This window comes from Lycium barbarum, chromosome 6, assembly GCF_019175385.1.
Source record: "Lycium barbarum isolate Lr01 chromosome 6, ASM1917538v2, whole genome shotgun sequence".
In the NCBI taxonomy this organism is placed as follows: Eukaryota; Viridiplantae; Streptophyta; class Magnoliopsida; order Solanales; family Solanaceae; genus Lycium; species Lycium barbarum.
In genome coordinates, this window is record NC_083342.1 from 10767677 (window position 1) to 10793773 (window position 26097).

Consider the following 26097-nt stretch of genomic DNA (forward strand, 5'->3'; position numbering starts at 1 on the left):
ACCTTTTTGGGTTATAGATAGCCCTCTAAAGTTGGTTCTAACCGCTTATTAGACATTTTAATGTTGCAATAATCAGATAGACACTTTGTGTTTGGCAATAACCATCAATTTACTTTTGAATGTACTAATTTCAACATGTATGTTCCATCAAATAATACAACCATATAAATTGATTGAATTGACGGTTGAACTGCAAAAGTTTTAGTACGAGTTACATTTTAATGTTGGGGGCAAATATGCAATAAGTTTTTTTTTCTTTTTGTAATTCATTTTTCTTTAATTGGTTTGTAGATACTAATGGAATCACTTACAAATAAGTAATAAACCCACTATAACAGAATTATGATTTAAAAATCAACAGTTGAAGAAATTAGCACTCAACACAAACACAGGCTGATCGGCGAATCACCTCCGGCTAATCAGCAGCTCTTGATTTTTTAAAAACAATTTTTATTACATAAAGGGTAGGGGAAGGGAATTATAACGTGAGATTTGAATCCTCACTAATAAGATAAAAATTCACGTAGCCAACTAACTGAGCTGCTAAATCCCTACGCAAATCAACACCTCTACTCCATTCTCCGGCGACACAATCATAAACCAACCCCAACCCTTCCTTCACCCCTCTCTCAATTCTCCCACTCCCTCCTTAACAAATCATCAACACAACCAATAATTTGTACTAAAACCACCTTTTCTCCAATCCCAACACAACTAAATCTCACTGTCATTCACTGAATCGGGTACATCTCTGTGATCCGTTAAATTTTCAGAATCATTGGGAAACAACTTCAAAGTTTCTTTGATGATTTGGCTAAGTCACTAATTTTATTGAGTCGTCTTTCAAAGAATAACATACCATAAACAATGTCAATGGAATAAATTACAAATGATAAATTAGCACTCAACAAAGGCACAGGCAGATCGGCGAATCACCTCCGGTAAATCAGCAGCTCTGCTCCATTCTCCAGCGACACAGTCGTAAACCAACACCAACCCCTCCTTCATCCTCTCTCTATTCTTCCACTCCTCCCTAACAAATCATCAATACAACCATTAATTTGTACTAATACCACCTTATCTCCAATACCAACACAACTAAATCGGGTACATTTCTGTGACCCATTAAACTTCCAAAATGCTAGACTGAACCATACCTCTTTCTCGGCGCATTAGCCACCACGCGCCACGTGTTGCTCGTCGGGTCGTATATGAATCTTACAAAATAAGTTTAAAGCCTCTTTTATGAGTTGGCTTTAGGCCACCAATTTTATTGAGCCGCTCTCGACGAAAAAGATAACTTTTTCAAGGAATAACATACAACAATGTGAATGTGATCACTTACAAATGATAAATTAGCAGTCAACACTGACACAGGCAGATCGGCAAATCAGCAGCTCTGCTCCATTCTCCAGCAACACAATAATAAACCAACACCAACCCCTCCTTCATCCTCCTCTCTGCTCTCCCACTCCTCCTTAACAAGTCATCAATACAGCCATTTACTTGTACTAACAACATCTTTTCTCCAATCTCAACACAACTAAATCTCACCGTACACCATTCACCAAATCGGGTACATCTCTGTCACCATATTATGAAATAAGATTAAAGTTTCTTTAATGATTTAGCTTTAGGCCACCAATTTTATTGTGCCGCCCCAAAAGAAAAGATAATTGTTTCTAAAGAATAACATACAACAATGTGAATGGGATCAATTACAAATGATAAATTAGCACTCAACACCGACACAAGCAGATCGGCGAATCACCCCTGGCAAATCAGCAACTCTGCTCCATTCACCAACGACACAATCATAAACCAACACCAACCCTTCCTTCATCCCTCTCTCTATTCTCCCACTTCGCCTTAACAAATCATCAATACAACCATTTACTTGTACTAACATCACTGTCTCTCCAATCCCAACACAACTAAATCTCACAGTACTGTCTAATCTAACTTGCGCCGGCAATGGTGGCGATTTTATCCTACACCATTCACCAAAACGGGTACATTTTCGTGACCCGTTAAATTTCCAGAATGATAGCTCCACTGCATGGCTGGAAAGTATGTATATTTCTCCGGCAGCAGCACATGCTGCCACCACGCAGCCGCCTCCAGGAACGGATCGGCTGCGTAACCAAACACCATTAACAGCATCGTATAAATCCATTGAGCTAGCGTATACATGGGCTGCATCCGATGCACGGGTTCCACGCGCCACCAGCTGTTGGGAAACAACATAAAATTACAATAATAAAACTATTACTACCTGGCAAAATAATAATAGTGAGGAATTAAAATATTACTCCCTCCGTCCCAATTTATGTAGCATTTTTCGCTTTTCGAGAGTTAAATTGACTAAACTTTGAAGCTAAATTGGGTTAGATTAATTCAATATTTTAAGATTTAAATTTATATATTTGAAAATTACATCAAAAGTACTGTAAGCTACAACTTTTCTCATACCAATTTGATGAAAAATTACAAGTTCATGCAGTTTGAATCTCGGAAACCGAAAAGTGTCACATAAATTGGGACAGATGGAGTACTACGATAATATTTTGAATGAATACACGAATTGAATTGAGTTTGCTAGACACTTTTCTCAGTGGCCGTTTGGCCAAAAATATTTTTTACGGAGTTGAATTCTGGAAATCAAATACAAATCCAATTTGCCTTTATGGCGAAACACAATTCCAATTTCCAAATAAGTAGTACTGTCATTTTTCACTTTGAAAACAAAAAATTAATTTCTTTCAAATTTCACAATTTTCATGGTCAAATGAGCCCTAAGAATCTAGTTAAGCGGTGTAAAATATTTTTCCAAAATTAAATAAACATACCTCTATTTAATTAGAGGATACCGGAATGAGCAAAATTAAATATAGTAACCAGCAAGTTTTAGAAGGACAAATAAAAAGAACACAAATAAGAGAAAGCAAATATGTAGTAGGAAAGAAGGAGATACTGTAGAATAGAAAAAGAATCTTAAAAATATTACATCATTTCCCGACGCGCTGCTGAGTTTGAGTCCACCGATGATATAAAACACACCATCAACCGACGCGCCAACACACCCATACCTTTTCCTCGGCGCGTTAGCCACCACGCGCCACGTGTCACTCATTGGATCATACTCCTCCACCGCTGTACAACCTCCAGCAACATATATTTTCCCACATACAACAGCAACAGCAAATTTCTTCCTAGGAAAAACAGGCCCTTGTAATGGAACAACACTACCTGTCCACGTGTCACACCTTAACATAGCTGTCCGACCAATAACGTAGATTTTCCGACCAATTGCTGATAAACGAAAATGTGAAAACAAAGAATATAAAGACCCATGTTGTTCAAAAGAACAAATTTTCCATGTGGAATTATTGTTTAATCGAGCCGAGCATCTGTCGAAAACAGTCTCTCTACCCTCCCCAAACCCCATTCTTGAAATTAAACTCGGTATGTTGTTGTAATTATTGTTCAATCTAGCCGAGGATCTATCAGAAAGAGTCTCTCTACCCTCACCAAACCCCATTCGTGGGATTACACTCGGTATGTTATTGTTGTTATAGTTGTTGTTCAATCTAGCTAAGTATCTATCGGAAACAACTTCTGTACCTCCCAAGATAGGGATCAAACCTACGTACGCTCTACCCTCTCCTACATTGGGGTTGTTGTTGTTGTAAGTATTGTTCAATCTGACACTAGCCGAGGGTATATCGAAAACAGTCTCTCTAACTCCCAAATTAGATGTAAGGTCCGCGTCCAGTCTACCCTCCTCAGACCCTATTCGTGGGATTACACTGGATACGTTGTAACTAGCGGTTAAAAGAGTTCCGTTAGAAATCGAAAAGGCGAAAAGGGTAAATTGTAAAAGGTTATTCCGGTGACGGAGAAGGTGAAAAGTCGGAGAATCAAGAAGGTGAGACCAACGAGAACAAACTAAAGGCAATGAAGGAAGTGAAGAATCAGTAACTCTTGATAAACATTCAAGAAGAAGTTCATCTGGTAGTGAAGAAATAGTGGTGGTTAAAATGGTGGGGGTAGGTTGGTGGGGTGGTGGGTCTTGTGTATTGGGAAAACAAGATTTCATTAGCCATGAAAAATGACGAGAGTTACAGCTATCAGACATCAATGGAAAAAGGGGAACTTTTTTTTTGTGCTTTTTTCTACAAATTGCTTTCAGGTTTTGTGAAGATTTGTTGAGGGCTCAGTTTAGAAGGACTGAGCTTTTTGTTCCAATTAAGGGAAAGAGTAGGTCCCTTCCTCATCCTATAACCTGAATCTATGGTGAAAAATCCAATATTTATTTGGGATATGGCTTGTACAAGTATTATTATTATAGTATAAGGTACAACAAACTAATGCATAATGCTCACGTTTTTTTTTTTTTTAAAAAAAATTGATTGTCCACCGGTATCCAATAGAACAAGGTACAACAAACTAACGCAGAGTGCATACTCCATCCGTCTCAATTCATGAGATATTTTTTTATTCTCGAAATTCAAATTGTATGTATTTTTTTACCAAAATGATGTGAACGACTTATTGTACTTTTCATGCATTTTTCAAATATATCAATTTAATATTAAAATATTTAGTTAATATAATCCAATTTAATTTTAAAATTTAATCAAATTAATTTTCGAAAAGCGAAAACCATCACATAAATTGAACGGATGAATTTTTTATTGATTTTCTATTCGAAGTTCAGTATCAATTTTAGGACTCTGACAAGTCGCAAAGTTCGCTTGAGATTAAAGCTATTCTTATCAAAGGAAGCCATATTTCCAAGCTTGAACCCAAAAGTCTATGATTAACGATAATGTATGCTTACTATCCCATCTAATAGAGAACACATAATTTTTAAATTATGATTTTTCAAAGCCTTTAATTAGAATTGACGCTTTCTAAGATTAGTGCTCACTCATTATCTTTGTATGCTATTGCTATTTCAAACTAATGTATAGTGTTCACTTCTTTTTGTTGATTTATCATTCAATCATTAACTTTGAACTTAGATTACTTCGGATTCAAGCTCGCTTTGGAATATCGTTTCCTGCGATTATAACTTCATTCCTAAAGTTTAAATTTAATATTTTTGGTTAACATGAAACGGTACTTACTATCTCATTCAGTAACAAGACCTAAATTATTCGTGATTGTTCAAAACTTTTGATCTAAAATTACTATTTTCTGAGATTGAATGCTCAGTCGATATTTTTATATGTTATTACTAATTTTTAATACAAAAATATATATTTTGCGATCATTAGATTTTGTAAATATGAGAATTTGACATCTGGAAAATGAAACAAAAATGATAGATTTACACTCATAAATGAGGTTAATTTACACTCATAAATGAGGTTTCTTTTGCCGCAATGGTAGGAGTTAAAGGTGCCACGTGTAGTTTTTTTCTTTATTTTTTTCTTTTCCTTGTAAAGTACTTTTTACTGATCTCTTTATTGAAGTATTAAGTAATCTCACGTAAATTAACTGAATATTGGTCCACTGAAAATGGGAATCAGCATGATAAATATAAGGGGCAATTTACATATTTACATATGATCATTCAACATTTATCTTATTGTATTAAATTTATTAAATATTTTTTTGTAAAAAGATATTATTAAATTTGTTTAAGTATATAAAAAACCATTTATTCTTGTTAAATAAAAGATCACTCAGTTTTGCTGAGGTATCGTATAAAATGTCTTATATTTTTTCTATTAGCGACTTTATGTGATACATAATACGATATTTCATTCCGATCCTTATTAACTTTCTGATTGCTTGTCCAAAGAGCATGTCGAGGGGGCTACCACGCTTACCAAGCATTTGCATTATCACCCGAGCTATATTACTGGTTTGCCTAGCTTAATCATCACATGACTGCTAAAGAAAGTGAAGCTTCACATGGCTCTAAGCCTCTAACGATGCCAAAAGACCTTGTCACGATCGAAGGCTCCAAAAAACATTGACCGCCCTAAAACATTCATTGCCTTAGAGTTTCAAAGTGCTTCTTATTCTCATGGCATGCTTCTAAGCCGAAAGTAAGCCTAATAAGAATCTCATGGTAGTACCAAGAAACCAGGGAGCAAAATCGTATCTCAGAATGGTTCTACATATTCTCGATGCCATTGAGTGACTTTGTAATTGCAAAAATTAATTTAGTGACTTTACAATACTAGATAAAATTAAGTGATTTTTACATTCCAAAGCAATAATTTGATAATTCTAATATAATACAATAAAAATTGAGTGACATATACACCATATGAGCATCTTTTTCTTATACTTGCAAGTCTCGGGTCTTTAAAAGAATTTTTTTTGGGTCTTAGGTCTTTAAAAGTAGTTGATTACTATTTATATTTGTGGAGCGTCTAAATAAGATATGAAAAAAATACCTCAACAAATAAGAATTAATATCAAATGATTCACAATAAAATTAAACATGCCTATCTTGAGAATCTCAATAGAGTGTGAATCTGATTTATATCTCGTCAAAGTTTAAAGCTTGACTTATAGAAGTTGTTAATTTCTATCATTACCTAATTAAGTAGTTCGAAATATTTTATAGACTCTGTTTAGTTTTATATTGTTTTTCTTGCATGATTATTTGAAAAGAGTCATAATGTCTTGACTTATTTGTTTTTTCCTCAATGCCTTTAGCTAAAACTGTTGACTTATTTGTTTTTCCCTCAATACCACGCCTTAATATGATTTCTATAATTATTCCTAAAGCATTTTGTGTTTATTTTATAAATAATTCCTTAATTACTCCATGATTAGAAGAAAAATTATTGTTGTCACTCGAAAAATCAGTTAACACGTGCATATCGAGATATTTATACAATAATATTTATTTGTATCAAGTGCTTACACCACATTAATTTCATATTATGTTAAAAGGTCCAAATTTTCAACATTTTCGGACTTATGTATATTTAAGACACTTTTAATACAAATGAAATAAACAGTGGTTTTATCTACTTTTTAGATTACCTCATTTTTTAGATAGGACATTTTTTTAATCAGACAACCAAATTATTTAAAGATAAATTTAGCATTAATATAATATTGAAAGATGACTTTTTTTCTCTTTTATTTTGTACGACCCGACCCACCGAAATTTTACTTTTCCGCCCACTTTTTCTTTATATGGTCACAGATTATCTAACTGTTTATCAAAAGACAAATAAAAATATGAATGTTTTAATCAACTATTCTAAAAATTATAGTAATTGTTTGAGATTACGAATTTCCGTTAAACAATAATTACTCCTTCAAATGACTAACCAAAAGGGCGCAACTATGCATGGGTATCATCAGTAGAAAGTACTAGAATCAAAGATTACGGTGTGGTGGTAAATATAATTTCTCTATTTTAATCAGTGGTTTCTGCTTCTAGTATAAAAAATTCAAGTCGGATTTAGGGTATGCAATTTATGAGCTATGAATTCAGAACACTTGAGGTTAGGGTTCTATATATATATATATATATACATATATATATATATATTAAATGAAGTTTTAAAGACATATACAGAGTTTGAATCAAAGCAATTGTATTATGTCAAACACATATAGTAAATAGTACATCCGCTCTTGCTGGGGATATCGGTTTTTGATATAAAGTGCTTTGTCCTAAATGAAACTTTTGAGACGAAATTAAATTATTGAATCTCAACAAGAGCAGTGAGTGGTAAGTACTTCTTTTAATCAGAAGTCTCGGGTTTGAATCTTTCTAGATACAGAATCGGCTTGTTAGGGAATGTTTTTCTCCCAATGTGAAATTTCTCAACTTGAATCTTAATTTAATCAGGTCCAATTCACGTATCGAGTACCGTAGAAAAAAAAAAAAGAGTAAGAAGCACGTGAGAGTATAATAAGAATTCACGTGATTGGCTTGGATTTATGCCATAGGTTACTGTTCTCATGTGACACAACAGTCCACACCAATACAACAAAAGTAAGTAAAAACAACAACTAATGAACATTGTTTTTCTAATTTTTTTTAATATCTTATTAATTTCTTTTACAATATGATTTCACCAACACATAAAGTCAAATGGTGTCGTCTCTCTCATCATTCCCCATCACAAGATGTTAATTTTGTCCCTCCTAACCCGGACTATTTCCTTTTATTATTTTACATTTGAATTTTGCTTTCATTTCTATCATCACATTATTCGTTCGTTATTTCATTTTATGTATCTTAATTTAACTGTAGATATAATTTAAATTTTTAGATATTATGATTTTAAATTAAATATGTGCATAATAAAATAAAAATAATTTTTAAATTTTATAGTCTTAAACATACTATATAAAATATTAAAATTAATGTATTATTAAATATAAAAGCTGACATTATTTTTAAGTAGACTAAGAGAAATAAGACACATAAATTAAAATATATGGAAAGAATATTACTAGAACCACATAAGTCATTTATTTTGTTACCATCACTCTTTACTATCATTTCACCTCATGTTATTTATTATATTTGTATTATTGTTTTTGTTTATTTCATGGTTATCATTGATTTGTTTCCTCATCATTATTATTATGTTACCTTAATAAAAACAAAACTTAAGAGGAGAGGGAAAATTAAAAGCAAAAACCAAAAGAAAGAAGGAACAGTAGAAACTGGGCTGGTCAGCAAAAGCCTAAGTGGTCCAAGATACAATAAAGGCCTTGGCCCCCTTGCCCAAAATTTAGCTTAAACTCCACTCCGTTTTTCATTTTTTTTTTGTTGAAAAAAATGAACATGTCCTCTATGATAGGGCAATTAGCAGGAATGCCCCTTATTTGGGGTGGTCTTTAATTTTTATCCCTCAAATTGCTGGTCTTTAATTCTTGCCCTTCGCCTAGAATACATGAAGTTCTGGGTTCGAACTCTGGCTCAAGCATAAAAATTAAAAAAAAAAAAATCGCAAGGCAAGGCTTCTGGAAAAGTATATCTTATGCGGCATAGGTTGCCTTAAGACATAACTAGAGCTCTGCCGGATTCGACAGAGGTTGCCTTATAAGGCAAACTTTTAGTTATGCCTTATGGCAACCTCTGTCGGAGACAACATAAGTTATCTTACGGCATAACTAAAGTTATGCCGGATACGGCATAGGTTGTCTTATAAGGCAAACTTTAAGTTATGCCTTAAGGCAACCTATGCGGCATAAGGCAGACTTTTCTCAAAGCCTTGCCTTGCGAAATTATTTTTATTTTTATGCCTGAGCGGGAGTTCGAACCCAGAACCTCAGTATTTTCAGCCACCTTTTCAAGAGAAGGGCAAAACTTAAAGACCACCAATTTGAGGGACAAAATTTAAAGACCCCCCAAAAGAAGGGCAATCCACGCAAAAAAATGTCTATGATACCATGTTAGTATATCATAACTATGTGATATCATAGAGGAATGAAGAGCGTGTTTTTCTTAAAGGATACCTCGTGAGTATATGATATATATTAGGTTGGTATTATGGAGGACTAGGCTCTTTTTTTTAAGCAATGAACCAGTCTTCTGTGATACCCTGACAGTATATGATATATATAAAATGTGGGTATCGTAAGAATTGATGAATGTTTTCTTGAAAGAATGAATCTTCCCTCGACAATACTGTGTCATTATATGATATATACTGAGTTGGTATCATAGAGGACTAAGCCAAAGTTATGTATGGAAGCAGATTATGGTGAAAAAAAAAAGAATAATATGATTTGATAAAAAAATGCAGAGAAAAGGAGAAAAAATCAAGAAAAAAAATGAGAAAATTAAAAGGAGAAAAAAAGAAGCAATTACCCACAGAAGAAAGAAACAATTAACGGGTAGGAAAGTACAACTTAAAAAAAGTATCTTATAAGCTGATTTGACTAAAAAATAGCTTACAAGCAAAAAAAAAAAAAAGTTAGGCCATTCCAACTTATTTTTTTGACTTATTCTAAGCACTTTTTTTTTAGCCTATAAACTGCTTTACCAAACACCTAAAAAACCAAAAAATAAGCCAATCCAAACGGGCTCTTAGTTTGATGGGTGGGCAAGGGTAATTAGATTGTCTTTGATGGGCAATTATGTAGTTTTCCCAAAAAATATACTAAGTAGGCGTTTGGGTATAGAATTTGGGAGGCTAATTTCATATTTTAATTTCACATCAGCCTTTGTTTATGAAATCTGCACAAAATTTCAACTTTAAATTCCAATCATGATTTCAAATCCCAAATACTCCAAAAAGTATTATTTGGAATTCCAAATCGTGATTTCAATTTTTTTTTAATGTAAAACTTGATCTATAAGTTTATATCTTGTAAAACAAGACCCATCTTTTTATATTTTGTAAAAAAAGACTCATGCTCGACGTGAAGAGTTTGCATGTATCATGTGGAAGGATTATATTAAAGAATGGCTAGTCACTACTATTGTTGATTTTTGAAAGTGGATCTTTGTAAATTTATGTGTATTTGAAAGTTTGTAATAACATATAATCGCGAGCATTTATTTATAAAAGGAATATATAGAGATATGTAATTTATTAATGTAGCGCCTTAGGATATTTCGATACCTTATTTATGAACTATGATTTACTCATTTGATAAGATTGTATAAGAGTTGGGGAAGTTTTAATAGTTTTTACAAATTATGAGGTTTCATGTTTATGAGAAAAAATATAACTTGAGAGAACCAATTACATGTCCGAACAAAATTCGATTTAAAATCATGGCTTAACGGGCCCTAAGTAGAAATAGTAAGAGTTTATACACAGTAAACCAAACGGATTGTGATATGATTCAAAATTCAAACCCATAATGTTGAAAAATTACAGTTTGTATGTCTTGAACATCAATATGGTTTGCACTAGTTATTTTTGGTGCTAGCGGCTTTATTCTCTTGACAAACAAATGGTATTAATCTAACATAGCATCAGATTCTAGCAAAATCTAGTGATGCTTTTGTTTACCCCGGATTCGGATAATCAATCAAATTTGTAAGTAGGTATAGGATATGTGCTTGTGTCTTGATGAATATTAGGTAGAGAAAATAGGTATATGAGGGTTCTTTAATAAAACGGCTAGTGATGGCGATTTGCTATGAATGTAAACGTTTATGAACAATATGAAACACTTGATGGAAGAAACACAATATAAATGAAAACAAATAGTCTTGGCCGAATCAGATATGAGAGAGAGATTGTATAGATGAACTCTTCTATTATGAATATTCTTGGAAAGTAAAAGGAGCCAACCCTTACAAAGGAGGGGGATGTGCCCTATTTATAGTGTGACCTCCATGAGTCTCATATAATGTGAACTAATAAAATAATAGTAACAAGGACAGCTCTGCACGGGTTTGGTAGGATTAGACTGACGGCGCCGTCTGACACACGCATGATGGGTAGTTGACCATGACAGGACGCTACTGGCGCGTGGCCCGCATGCAATGGCCACACGGACCAACGGCTACTCGGACCGATAGCTATACGGACCAACGGCCATGAATGCTCGGGTCATCGGACTTGGCCGTTTCAACGAAGTCGAAGGCAGGTCGGTCGGTGCCCTCGCTCAGCTCCGGCCCAAGCATTACCCCGGTGGGCGAATAGTATCCGGCACATTCTCATTCCTTCCTCCGGTTCCTCATATCCGGTTTTTACCGTATACAGATAGCCCCCACACTTCCCGGATCTCCGATCTATCGGAGTAACGGGGAGTGGATACCTTCCTAAACCGGTGGTTCTGTCAGCTTGTCGTTATCTTCGCATTTTGGCGGGAACGGTTGCGTAATGCATCCCCTTTTATCGGCCACGTGTCTCGCCCCTGGTGGTCCACTTCTGTCAACCGCCTTTTTCACGTCATTTCGAGTCGCTTCGTATTAATTATGGGGGCACGTGGCGCCGTCTGATTGGTCATCCTCGGTAACCGTTCCTCTTCCATGCCTATATAAGGCCCTTTACCCCTTCACTTTACCATTTTCACGCTCTGCAACTTCTTCAACTCCACTTCATTTCTGCGTTTTTTCCACTTGCACCACACACAATTAACTCCACATTTGGTCTGCCTATTGATTCATTACTTCATACTACGTGCAAAAGAACCAACTTTGTCACCATTTATGTCGAATATTCTTTGCTCGAGCGTCGCTGTTTCACACTTTGCCTCTCCTCGAACCATCAGTTCCTTTGTTCTTCTTAAATTCCTCTCTTCAACCTTCTTTCTTTCTTATTTTCAAGATGTTCGAATCCACTTCCCATGATGCTCCCCCGGTGTCGTCCCCGGGGGCTGAGCCTGCGTCTCCGGCTAAATTCGAACCCACGGCTTCGGATATCATACCGGCTAAATTCAACTTCAACAAAGATCTTGAGGCCGAAAAGCCTTCCTCCGTTTCAGACAGGGGATTCGACTTGAGGCGGTATCCCTCATCTATTACCGAGGAGAAGCTCGACATAGTCCGGGCCGATTGCGGGTGGGACACCCGTCTAGTTCGAGTTTTTGCCCCTGGGCCAGATGAATCTGTTACCGACCATCATGAAGGGTTTCTGTATGTTTACACATACCCCTTCACGCTCAAACTCGACCCTCCGGTGGATCCGGTCATTTTCGACATGTGCCGGATTTACGGCGTTACATTGGCTCAGATCGGCCCAAACGTTTGGAGGGTCGTAACGTGTCTCCAGTTGTTGGCCAACAATGCCGGGAAGGAGTTCACACTGGCCCACCTGATACGCCTATATTCCCCGAGGCTGTTCCGGGGCGGTGTAATGAAGCTGGCCAAATGCAGCCGGAATCCATTCTTCTAAAAAATGGATGAAGACAGAGACCGGGGATGGTTGGAGCGATACGTCCGGGTGAAGACCGAGGACATTATTCCAGCCGAACACATGCCCTTCCCGGAGAAGTGGAATAACAAGCGTAAGTCCGAAGTCTCGAATAACTGCTTTAGCATTGCTTCGTCAAGTTTTGATTCCGCTTTCTCACTGTTTCTTCCTTACTTTTGTCAGCCAATGGGTATGTTCCTCCGGTCATTCGGGATCTGAGTGATTGGGTTACTGTACTTCTCAACCAGCATCCTTATGACGACCGGACATGGGCCCACCTGTCACGTGGTCGATGGGTCGCCCAGAACCACGGTAGCCTTCTACTTCTATTCTGTTACTTCCTCCTTTATTTGTTCCACCTTCGACCTTCGCTAACATCTTATTTTTTTCAGGTTTGCCTAAGGGCTCGGTAGCCCCCAGATCGGAGTCGGGGACCGGTCCCCCAGCACCGGCGTCCGAGTTTGACACAGCGGGTTCTTCCCGTGTTCTCGCCGACGCTGCAAAAAGAAAACGGCCCTCCGAAAAGAGGCAGACGCCAAAAAGGAAGAAAGCAAGAAGCGTTGCTCGGTCTTCAAGGGAAGAGACGAAGCCCGACATCATTATCCGGAGAGTCGGCTCCATTCCCTCCGTGGCTCCAATACCGGAAGAGGCGGTCTCCGTTCCACCCCTTCCTTCTATCGGCGAAGGTCTCTTGGTTCCTGCTCCACATTCAGGTGTGGAAGAAATACTTTCCCCGGCTCCTCTTCGGTCGATTGACTTTGTCGACATTTCAGGTGAAACTTCTTCGGAAGATACTCCCTTGCAAAGAAAAAGGGGATCCGGGGAAGCGGCTGCTGTTGGAGCCGATCAAAGAACCGTCCCAATACCGGAGAGTGAAGCCCCCGGCCCTGGCCGAAAACATTGGGGCTGCTCCAAGTTCATCTACCCCGGCTCCGCGGGTGGATGATTTCGATGATATGTTCTCGAGCACTCCCCCTACTACCGGCGAAGCTTCGGGCTTTGGTCATCTCCCTATTCCTCGGGCCACGAGGCCGGCCAACAGGATCTCCGAGTCTGGTGCCAGGGATAGCTTGGTGGATATCTTCCCGGCCCCGAGCGTGGAGCCAAGGAGAACCGGATCGGCCGTAGTCACCGTCCCCGAGGACTGCAGCTTTCTATCGCGTCCGGTGGGCGTAGCGAGCTATTTGCGACCCCTTGTCTCTGACTCAGACAGGCGCAAAATGACCGGGCTCACTTGGCAGTGCCTCATTAAGGAGGGTATGCATGCGGGCAACCGGGTAAGATTCTTAGCCACCCTTGTATAATTCATCTGAGGATTTTATCCTTACTTTGCCTAAGTTTTCTAACTTGTTTTACCTGCAGAGTGTGGTGCTGGTCAATGAAGCCTTCATCCATGCCCAACACGAGATAAACGATCTTCGAGGGCAGCTGGACGCCCAGGGCCGAGAAACGGAGAAATACCAGCACCTTCTTCGGGAGAAAGAGGAAGAGTTGAACCGGGCGGTCGTGCTGGCCAACCTCCGTCCTGAGCTCGACACGACTAAGGACGAAAACCGTCATTTGAAGAGTGAACTGGCTGCTATGACCGATTATAACCGGAGCCTTGAGGCTGACAAGATCGGCCTTAGCCAGGATAAAGCCCAGTTTTCCTTGAGGCTAGATTAGCTCGAGGCCACGGTTTCCCAACTCCGGGGGGAACTGGACTCGGTGAAGGCTGATGCTACGGGCTTGGTCGAGAGGAACCGGCAGCTAGAGTCCAAGGCTGCTTTGTCCAACGAGCGCAGGAGGGTGTTCGAGGAAAAAGCCGAGGAGCGGTCTCGGATATGTGGAGGCCCAAGAGCTGAGCTCGAGGAGACGGTTATTGCCAATGACGGCCTTAAGGCCGAGCTAGAGGCAGCCATCGGTAGGATAAGTGTCCTTGAGGAGAACCGGGCTGATCTGGAGCCAAAACTGGCCAAGGCTGAGGCCGACTTGGAAGAAACCTGGAGAAGTGTTGAGGCGGCCGAGGCTCATACTTCTATTGTTGCCGATTATGAGAAGTGAAAGTCTCGGCGGATCACCCTCGAGCAAGCCGAGCACGGCCTTTCGGATCTTCCGGCCCTGATACTCGAGGCCAAGAGGATGGAGGAGGAAGCCAATCGTGCTCTCGGGTCCGAGTCAGTCGACTCTGAGCGGACCGAGTCCGAGCACTCTTCCACCTCTAGTCATGCCGGATAGCATAGGGCTTGTGCTTCTTCTTCTGTTTTTGTTTTTTTGCCTTCGTAGGATTTTGATTTTTAATGTAAAAAGCACCCCTTGTATATATAAAGAATGTTCTTTTCCTGTTTCTTCGTTTGAATGCTCGCTATTGTTTTTGCTATAGTTGTTGGTCCGTTCTAAGACAAGTCGACTCGTAGTCGTTAATTCATCGTGCCCGTAGGTTTTATCCGACATTTTGGGGCCGGTGGCTTATCAAATTTTGGCTTGGATCATTGTGATCTCGTTGCCTTTGTCGAATTTCGACCACAGTACCCGGCGTAGGGTATGCGAATGAGGCAGTATCGAAATACGGTAGTTATCAACCGGACAAAGTATATTTAACAGAAAGCTGTTATCCCAACTTTTGATATCTTTGTGTTTGCACAATGTTTGTATATATGAGAATTTTAACTTTTCCTTCCTTAGCCGTAGCAAATGTAAAATGGGACACGATTCGTTATGATCGTTTGGTCCTTAAATCGAAGGCTATGGCCGGTGGCCGGGCCTCAGTTTTGTCGTAGCAAATGCTAAATGGGACACGATTCATTATGATCGTTTGGTCCTTACATCGAAGGCTATGGACGGTGGCCAGGCCTCAGTTTTGCCGTAACAAGTGTTGAGCTTCTCCGTCTACTTTGATCGGGGTCATCTTCGGTGTGGGCATAGTACTCCCCTAGCACTTATCCGAGTTCCGAGGTCGGGTGAGTGCTATTATGTCCGCAATCAGAGGATGTGATATCGGGTATTCGGATACTCGCCCTTCATATTTGTTAAGTAACACGTTGTACTTGTTGCCTCATTAAAAACCTTGTCGGAAAACCCATTTTGGGACAAAACCGTACTAAGGAAAAGAGTGCAACACGTGTTTTCAGGCCTAGATTCTAATTTTATCCCGCTCTTGACTTCCTGCAAAAGAGAAAAGTTAATAAGGGAATACGGGGAGACCATATCTTAGCAGTAGTATCTCTTCAGATGGGCCACGTTCCAGTTATTACGCAGACACTGTCCGTCCATGGACTCCAATTGGTACGATCCTTTGCCCGTTATACCGGTTACCTTGTACAGGCCTTCGCAGTTCGGACCCAGCTTTCCCTCGTCGGGGTTCTTGGTGTGCAAGGTAACTTTTCGAAGTACTAAATCCCCAACTTGGAAATGCCGAAAGTTGGCTCTTCGGTTGTAATATCTTTCCATCCTCTGTTTTTGAGCCACTATGCGGACCGACGCGCTTTCGTGTAGTTCATCTGTGAGGTCGAGCTTCACGGCCATGACCTCCTCATTTGACTCCTCGGTGGTATACCTGAAACGGAGGGTTGGTTCGCCAACTTCCACGGAGATAAGGGCTTCGACTCCGTAAACCAATGAGAACGGGGTTTCCCCCGTGCTCGATTTGGATGTGGTTCTGTAAGCCCACAACACCTCCGGCAATATCTCCCTCCAATGGTGCTTCAATGCTTCAAGTCTTTTCCTTAGATTTTGGATTATCGTTTTGTTCGTGGATTCTGCCTGTCCGTTTGCACATGGGTGATACGGGGTTGACACGATTTTCTTGATCTTCAATCCCTCGAGGAAATTGTTGACCTTGCCACCCACGAACTGAGGACCATTATCACAAGTTATCTCGGAGGGGATGCCGAAACGGCAGATGATGTGATCCCATATGAAGTCGATGACTTCCTTCTCTCTTATCTTTTTGAAGGCCTGCGCTTCAACCCACTTAGAAAAATAGTCAGTCATAAACAAAATGAAACGGGTCTTACCTGGTGGCCGAGGTAACGGACCCACAATGTCCATTCCCCACTTCATGAAAGGCCAAGGTGAGATCACCGAATGCAACAACTCCCCGGGCTGGTGAATCATCGGAGCATGCTTCTGACACCCGTCACATTTTCGGACAAAACTTTTCGCGTCTTCGTCCATCCGGTTCCATTTCCTTTTTATTTTATTTTTAAAAAACATAAAAAAACATGACAAATTTTATATTCGAAAATAATTTAACATGACAAATTTTATACTCGAAAATAATTTAACTTTAAATTTTTTAATTGGCTTAATAGATAGCTTAACCCCTCAGCTTGTAGTCAAATCTTTTTTATACACCCCTCCTTTACGAGGAACCTTAGCTTTTACACGCCAAACTTCCGCAAGGTGTATCTAAACTCGAATACGCACTTCTTCGGCTTTCAACCACTTTTTCCAAGAATTGTATGTCTTGCCGTGATGTGTAATTAATTAAAAATGGAATTACAATTATATCCTCAAGAGTCAAATTTTTCCATCTTCTTCATCTTCCCAAGGCTATAACTTTGGCTGCCAGTCCAGTGGTAGAGCCAGAATTCTTACTAACGAGATTCAAAATATAAGGAGTCAACACATGAAGAAGCCAAAATGATTCAACACATAAAGACAATTTTGACCATAATATATACAGTATAACTTTTTAGATAAGGTGTCTAGAAGAACCCCTTGCGTCCCATAGCTCTACCCATGGTTGCCACCACCCAGCGTTGGAGCCCTTTAAACACTTCGGGGTCGTTTGTTAGGGTGTATAAGACTAGCACTGAATAAGGGGTAGTAGTAATGCTAGGATTAGTAAATGCTATGATTAGTTATGCTAGCATTTTTTTTCTATCTAAACGTTGGTTTGCTATATTAAATGAGTAGGGTGTATTGGAATAGGAACAATATTGAATAGGGTGTATTAGAATAGGAATAGTACTGGTATTCATAGGTTCGCTATGTATAATAATAGTAGTACTGAATAGGTATATAACTAATATAACTAATACCTGTATACATAGGTTGAAAAAAACTACCAAACAAGGGATTAATATACCAAAGCTAATACATTGTATTATTTTCTCTAATACATCCTACCAAACGACCCCTCCAAAATCACTATTAAATCATAATACTGTTCTCTAATAGGGTATGATTATCCTAAAGACTCGAGAGTCGTATATAAAAAAATCCCTTAGATTTTACACTAAATGCAAATAACAGAGATGCTATGAGACAAGATATTATGCTCCATCTTAGCAGAGCATAATATCTTCTAGCTTATTTTATAATGCTATTGCTGTTAAACAAACTCTTATCTGACAGGAGAAACTATCCGGAAATTTACCTTCCTTCTACGTTGCTTAGCCATTGTTTTGTCCTTTGGATGCTTGGGACGGCAAGCCTGTCTTTTTTAGTTATTTTTTTATCTGATAAAAAGAAAAGGTGGGAAATTTAAATATTTGACACGTGGCACTTATATAAGGATTTGAACAAAATATTTACAAATTTTAGAGTTCATTTTTTGGTCAAACAGCACGCCATTTGGCCAAACTGATGTGTGAAAGAAACATCACAGGGCGTGGTACAACAAATGGGGTTGCTTCTTTCTTAACTAGAGGTTTCGGGTTCAAACTTTGGGTATAAATTTTTTTTGGTATGGAGCGCTTCTCCTCAAATGAGGCTCACGCGGCGTGAATCTAAATATAGTCGGGATCCAATATGAATACCAAATGAGAAACCAAAAAAATATGTGTGAAAGACACATGAAGAAACGTTTGGTTTGTAAAAGGTTCTTTGTGAATAAGAGGTGGGTAAAAGGGGTTTGGTTAAAAGTTCATAGGGTGAATTATGTATGAGGCTTTTATTTATTTATTTATTTTTTAATTTTTTTTTTTATAAGTTTTCCACCACGGTTAGATATCAATATTCACTACTAAAAAAAGGGGAAAAACCGACGACGAAAACCGACGGATTGTGTCGGTTTTTTTTAATGAAACCGACGGGAAACCGACCCTTTACGGTCTATCGATTTACATAGCCTCGCTTTTTGGAAACCGACGGACCACGTCGGTTTTTTCCGACGGACTGCGTCGGTTATGTGGTCTGTCGGGTTTTATCCAATAATTTAAAAAAAAAAAAAAAAACCGACGGACTGAGTCGATTTTTTTTAATTTCTGATTTTTGATCTTATATTAAAACAATATATATTTTATGAAAAAATAGACGCACTGCGTCGGTTTTTTATTTTATTTTTTTTTTAAAATAAAAAATCCGTCGGTTTTCTGGAAAATTTCCAAAATTAATTTCCAGAAAATCGACGGACTGCGTCGGTTTTCCGAAAAATTTCCTGCATGCAGTTCATGCATTTTCTGCAGCCACACCTGCACAGAAACCAGTACCAAAAGCTGCTCAAAACTAGCATTAAAATGCTCCAAATCAATTCTAAAAGAGCGACAACACATAAAATCACCCTAAGTAACAATCAAACACATCAAACACTATCTAAACACATTAAAATTATGATTTAAATAGACCTTCAAAGTTCAAAAATATTTAAATGTCCAACCAAAAGTACCATTAACTAGTTCGATAAAGCATAAAATATAAGTCCATTATGAAATCCAAACTAAAACATAAGCCCAACGACTATATAAATGAACCCTAACCGCTTCCGATTTCAAATACTTCTTACACCGGCAACGAGAACAAGCACACCTAATTACCCCTTCATTTTGAAAAGGGTGAAGTGACATTGCATGTGTGTAAACTTGTCAACAAATTTATCGTGTACACCCACACGATCACTATTATTTATATTATACATCAACATACGATCCATCTACAAAAATATACCCACAAATTATTGAGGTTATAAAAATATATTTTAACTTAAGAATTCTAAAAAATATATTTTAACTTAAGAATTCTAACTTAAAATATAACTTAACAAAACACAATCCCAACCAATTCTAACTTTGAAATCTCAATAACAATTCTAACTTTAATAACTTATGGATTCTAAGTTTAATATAACTTTTAAAAGCACAATCCCAACCAATTCTAACTTTGAATTCTCAATAACAAATCTAACTTTAATAACTTATGGATTCTAACTTTAATATAACTTTTAAAAGCACAATCCCAACCAATTCTAACTTTCAATTCTCAATAACAATTCTAACTTTAATAACTTATGGATTCTAACTTTAACAACTTATGGATTACAACTTCAATATAACTTTGAAAAGCACAATCCCAACCAATTCTAAAAATTGAAAAGTAAATCTAGCCAAATAAAGTCTACATTTTAGTTTTGAGGTTATAGAAATATTATAACTTAACATTCTAACTTTGAAAAGCACAATCACAGCCAATTCTAACTTTGAATTCTCAATAACAATTCTAACTTTAATAACTTATGGATTCTAACTTTAATATAACTTGGAAAAACACAATCCCAACCAATTCTAGCTAAGCTAACACAAATACATTGACAATGAACATAAAAATTCGCACAATCTCAAGCATATATATATATGAAAAGTAAACTAGTCAAATAAAGTTTACATTTTTTCACAAATTTAGCAATAATTTAAGAAAGCACAACACCAACCAATTCTAACTTTCAATTCTCAATAACAATTCTAACTTTAATAACTTATGGATTCTAACTTTAACAACTTATGGATTATAACTTCAATATAACTTTGAAAAGCACAATCCCAACCAATTCTAAAAATTGAGAAGTAAATCTAGCCAAATAAAGTCTACATTTTAGTTTTGAGGTTATAGAAATATTATAACTTAACATTCTAACCTTGAAAAGCACAATCCTAACCAATTCTAACTTTGAATTCTCAATAACAATTCTAACTTAAATAACTTATGGATTCTAACTTTAATATAACTTTGAAAAGCACAATCCCAACCAATTCCAAAAATTGAAAAGTAAATCTAGTCAAATAAAGTCTACACTTTAGTTTTGAGGTTATAGAAATACTATAAGTTAACAATTTTACTTTGAAAAACACAATCTCAATCAATTCTAATTTTGAATGCTCAATAAAAATTCTACTAACTTATGGATTCTAACAAAAAGCACAATCTCAAAAAAAAAAAAAAAAAAAACTAGTCAAATAAAGTATACATTTTTGCACGAATTCAACATCAATAATATTACAAACAATGATAACTAAGCTAACACAAATACATTGACAATGAACATAAAATATACCACAATCTCAAGCAAAAAAAAAAAAAAAAAAGTAAACTAGTCAAATAAAGTTAACATTTTTTCACAAATTCAACATTAATAACATTACAAATGATGTTTAACAAAGCTAAATAGACTAACATTAGGCCTAAAAGCTACAAATAAAACTAAAATTGAAAGAATTTTAAAAGCCCTAATTTAAAAGAAACTACCTCAAATTACAAGTTAAAAACGGGGCTGGGGTAGGTGGGGTTGGGCTGCGTAGGTAGCGACGGGTGGGCGGCGGGTAGCAGCAGGTGGCGGGCGTGGGCAGAGGGGGGTGGGCGGCGGGTTAGGGTTTTTTATTTTAGAGAGAAGTGGGTTTTTTTTTTTGGGGGGGGGGGGGGGGGGGGGGACATAGCAAATGATATGCCAAACCCGTTTCTATCATATTGTTAAAAAAAACCGACGCGGTCCATCGGTTTTTTTAAAATGTTGACCAACCTTTGACCAAAAAAAAATAAATTAAAAACTGACATAGTCAGTCGTTTTTTTTTTAAAAATTCGTTTATTAATATTTTACAAAACAAAATGAATTATAAATTATTTAACATATTTTTTAAAAATTAATTATTGTTTTTAATAAAACCGACGTGGGACGTCGGTTTTTGTAAAAAAGATTTGGCCGAAACATAATTTCAAAATTTTGCGGAAAAAACCGACGTTGTCCGTCGGTTTTTTAATTAAAAAAATAAAAAAAAATAGAAATATACAAAACCGACGCACTAAGTCGGTTTTCCGTCGATTTTTCAAAGCGACGCAGTCCGTCTGTTTTTTGTCCATCGAATTTTGCCAGTTTTTTTGTAGTGATTGGAGACCCTGCTAATTCGAATTCGTGTCCGGTAAGGTTCATTTAATAGGAAAACGCTCCTTATCAAGATTTTTTGACGTACCCAGGTTCAAACTCAAAACCTCTAAAGAAGGTGGAGGCATTCTATCTAGTGATAGAGTCAGAGTTTTTATTAAGGGAGTTTAACAATATGAAGATGTAAATACACGAATAAGTCAAAGGAGTTAAACATATACTATATATATAAAAAAAATTAACCTTATATATATACCGTCGAAGGAGGTTCAGATGAACCCCTCAACCCTATCTAGCTCCGCCTCTGATTCTATCCATCCTACCACAATCCTCGTGATAAGCCTATTTAATTTTGCCCTTGATGACATGCTTTTGTAGCTCCCTTTAATGAATATTTCAATTGCATTACTGACAGTCTGTCGACACTCAAGTCTCAATATAAATCGATTAAAAGCTAGTGTAATCAACTATGTTTGAAAATTCACAATTCTCACTATTCCTTGTTCCATTTTCTTGTTACTTTACTACTATTAAGAAGAGTGAGTCCAACTCACTTTCTCGTGGTCCGTTTTTTTTAAAAATTTGTGGGCCCCATATTGTGGGCCCCATATATATTAAAAAACAACAACTAATATTTTAAAAAAAAATTATGGGCCCCATAATTCTAATATATACACACTTCTTAATAGTAGTAATATATATCCGTTCCAATTTAATTAAAAAACAAATGTGGGCCCCATATATATTAAGCAACACCTAATATTAAAAAAATAGTGTAAATTAATAATGTCAAAAAAAAAAGTGCCCCCCATATTAAAAACCAAACAATATTCATGTAATTTTCAAAGTCTCTCATTAAGTTAATAATAATGGATTCATTGCCACGTGTGTATTCGTATCAAACACTAATATAATAAAGTTTTAAATACAGAGCATAAACTACAATGTTATATTAATCGTGTTTTGAACATAGTATCCCATATTGACAAAATCAAGCAATATATATATATAAAAAAAGTGAATCCCATATTAAAAAAACAAACAATGTCAAAAAAAAAAGTGCAAAAAAAACAATTGTGGGCCCCATAATTCTAATATATATATATAATATGGGGTGCACTTTTTTTTTTGACATTATTAATATGGACATTATTAATTTGCACTATTTTTATGCATATATATATTACTATTATATATAAGAGCAAATGTGGGGACTTTTGTAGTCCTCACAATAATTTCCCAATTTTTTTTAAAACTTTTTAATTAATTACTTTTAGGTCCTAATCTTATTTATTTAAGTCAATTTTTTTGTTTTTTGTTTTTAAGGTCTACTTTTCAAAAACTATCGAACCTGGGGACTTTTGTAGTCCTCACAATAATTTCCAATTTTTTTTAGAACTTTTTAATTAATTACTTTTAGGTCCTAATCTTATTTATTTAAGTCAATTTTTTTGTTTTTTGTTTTTAAGGTCTACTTTTAAAAAGCTATCGAACCTCCTACCTCATTTTTCATGTTCTTTGGTTTTCTGGTTGGTGCTCGATATCTGCATTTGAGCCCAATTAATCCAGATAATTCGCACTGTATCGCTCCTATTCGGGGGGAGTGCTTCCTCCAAAGATATTTTCCATATCCATGTTCGAACCCCTAATCCCTAATTAAGAGATGAGCAGCTCCATCCGCTGCACAAGTTAAATTATGTATTTGTCTTAAAAGTTCATTAACTATGTATAGATTATTTATTTAGAACTAAATAACTTCAGAAAATTAGGATACATAAGTTATAAATGTCAAATTCTGGCTCCACATTTGATTTGAAGTAAATAATTTCATCAAAATGGAAGTTAAAATATTAAAGGTGTGGAATGAAAATTTTGCTTTCATATAACTACCCACTTGTGGGACTACAATGGGTATATGGTTGTTGTTGTATACTTGTACTAACACAAATTATATTTCTTTAGTTAAAATATCTACTTTTATATCTTGAGTTTGGGCCCGGGCCGAACCCCTAATTCCTAATTAAGAGAGGAGCAGCTCCATCCGCTGCACAAGTTAAATTATGTATTTGTCTTAAAAGTTCATTAACTATGAATAGATTATTTATTTAGAACTAAATAACTTCAGAAAATTAGGATACATAAGTTATAAATATCAAATTCTGGCTCCACATTTGATTTGAAGTAAATAATTTCATCAAAATGGAAGTTAAAATATTAAAGGAGTGGAATGAAAATTTTGCTTTCATATAACTACCCACTTGTGGGACTACAATGGGTATATAGTTGTTGTTGTTGTTGTTGTACACTTGTACTAACACAAATTATATTTCTTTAGTTAAAATATCTATTTTTATATCTTGAGTAAGCCCGGGCCTCACATAACTAGTATATATATATATATATATATATATATATATATATATATATATATATATATATATATATATATATATATATATATATATATATATATATGCGCATAAAAATAGTGCAAATTAATAATGTTAAAAAAAAAGTGCATCCCGTATTAAAAAATCAAACAATATTCGTGTAATTTCCAAAGTATCTCATTAAGTCAATAATGATGGATTCATTGTCACGTGCGTATTCGTAGCAAACACTAATATAATAAAATTTTAAATACGGAGCACAAACTACAATATTATATTAATCGTGTTTTGAATATAGTATCTCATATTGACAAAATCAAGCAATATATTAAAAAAAAAGTGAATCCCATATTAAAAAAATAAACAATGTCAATATAAATAAATTGCAAACTGTGTATTCGTAGCAAACAATAATATAATAAATTTTTAGATACGGAGCACAAATTACAATGTTATATCAATCGTGTTTTGAACATAGTATATATATATATGCATAAAAATAGTGCAAACTAATAATGTCCAAAAGGGTGGGCCCCATACGAAACAACACCAAGCAATATCAAAAATAAAAACAAAAAAAAGAAGAAACTATATAAAACATGGGTTTAGACCCATGCTTCATCGTCCGTTCTCCCTTAAAAAAAAGGGTGGGCCCCATACTAAATAACACCGAGCAATAAAAATAAAGGAAGAAAAAAAAGTGGAACTCACCATCTCCAAACTCATGGGAAAAAAAAAAGTGGACCCTATATTATCAAAATCAAGCAATATCAAAAAAAAAAAAAAAAAGTGAACCCCATATTAAAAAAAATATAATGTTAAAAAAAAAAGCGATGGCTTTGTATTCGTAGCAAACACTAATATAATAAAGTTTTAGATACGGAGCACAAACTACAATGTTATATTAATCGTGTTTTGAACATAGTATATGTATATATATTATATGCATAAAAATAGTACAAATTAATATTGCCCAAAAAAAAAAGTGCACCCCATAAAGGGTGGACCTCATACTAAACAACATCAAGCAATATAAAAAACAAAATAAAAAAATTGGAACCCACCATCTCCAAACTGACTGTAAAAACAAAAGTGGACCCCATATTAACAAAATCAAGCAATATCAAAAAAAAAAATGTGAACCCCATATTAAAAAAAAATAATGTCAAAAGAAAAGTGCAGACTTTGTATTCGTAGTAAACACTAATATACTAAAGTTTTAAATACGGAGTACAAACTACAATGTTATATTAATCGTGTTTTGAACATAGTATGTATATATATATATATATATATATATATATATATATATATATATATATATATATATATATATATATATATATATATATATATATATATATATATGCATAAAAATAGTGCAAATTAATAATGTCAAAAAAAAAAGTGCACTCCATATTAAAAAATCAAACAATATTCATGTAATTTCCAAAGTATCTCATTAAGTCAATAATGATGGATTCATTGCCACGTGTGTATCAATCCATTAGTGAGAGCAAATGAAATTGCTTTTCTCCAAAAAGTTAAGTAGTCAAACCATATAGTTTTTATTTTTATTTTTTTTATTTTTTATATTAGCCTGAGATCTAATCTAGATATTAAACTGTTATATGTGCTATTCCGCCATGTCATTTATTTGTTATGTTCACTAAAATAAATATACTTAAAATATTTATATTTTAACATAAGATAGAATTTAATTACTTTTTTATTTTTATTCTCTTTTAAAAAATATTAATAAATTTGCCGATTTTGTATTCGTAGCAAACATTAATATAATAAAATTTAGATACGGAA

The 26097-nt window shown here is 35.7% G+C and overlaps 1 protein-coding gene across 1 annotated transcript; it reads right to left on the reverse strand.

Annotated features, from left to right (window-relative positions):
- Positions 1–370: 370 nt before the first annotated feature.
- LOC132600752 (F-box/kelch-repeat protein At5g26960) lies at positions 371–4286 on the reverse strand. Its single transcript, XM_060314115.1, has 2 exons — positions 3008–4286; positions 371–2230 (listed from the first exon to the last, which is right to left on the reverse strand). The coding sequence occupies exons 1-2, from the start codon at positions 4136–4138 to the stop codon at positions 1733–1735; spliced, it is 1629 nt and encodes a 542-aa protein (XP_060170098.1). The 5' UTR covers positions 4139–4286; the 3' UTR covers positions 371–1732.
- Between the last annotated feature and the right edge of the window lie 21811 nt (positions 4287–26097).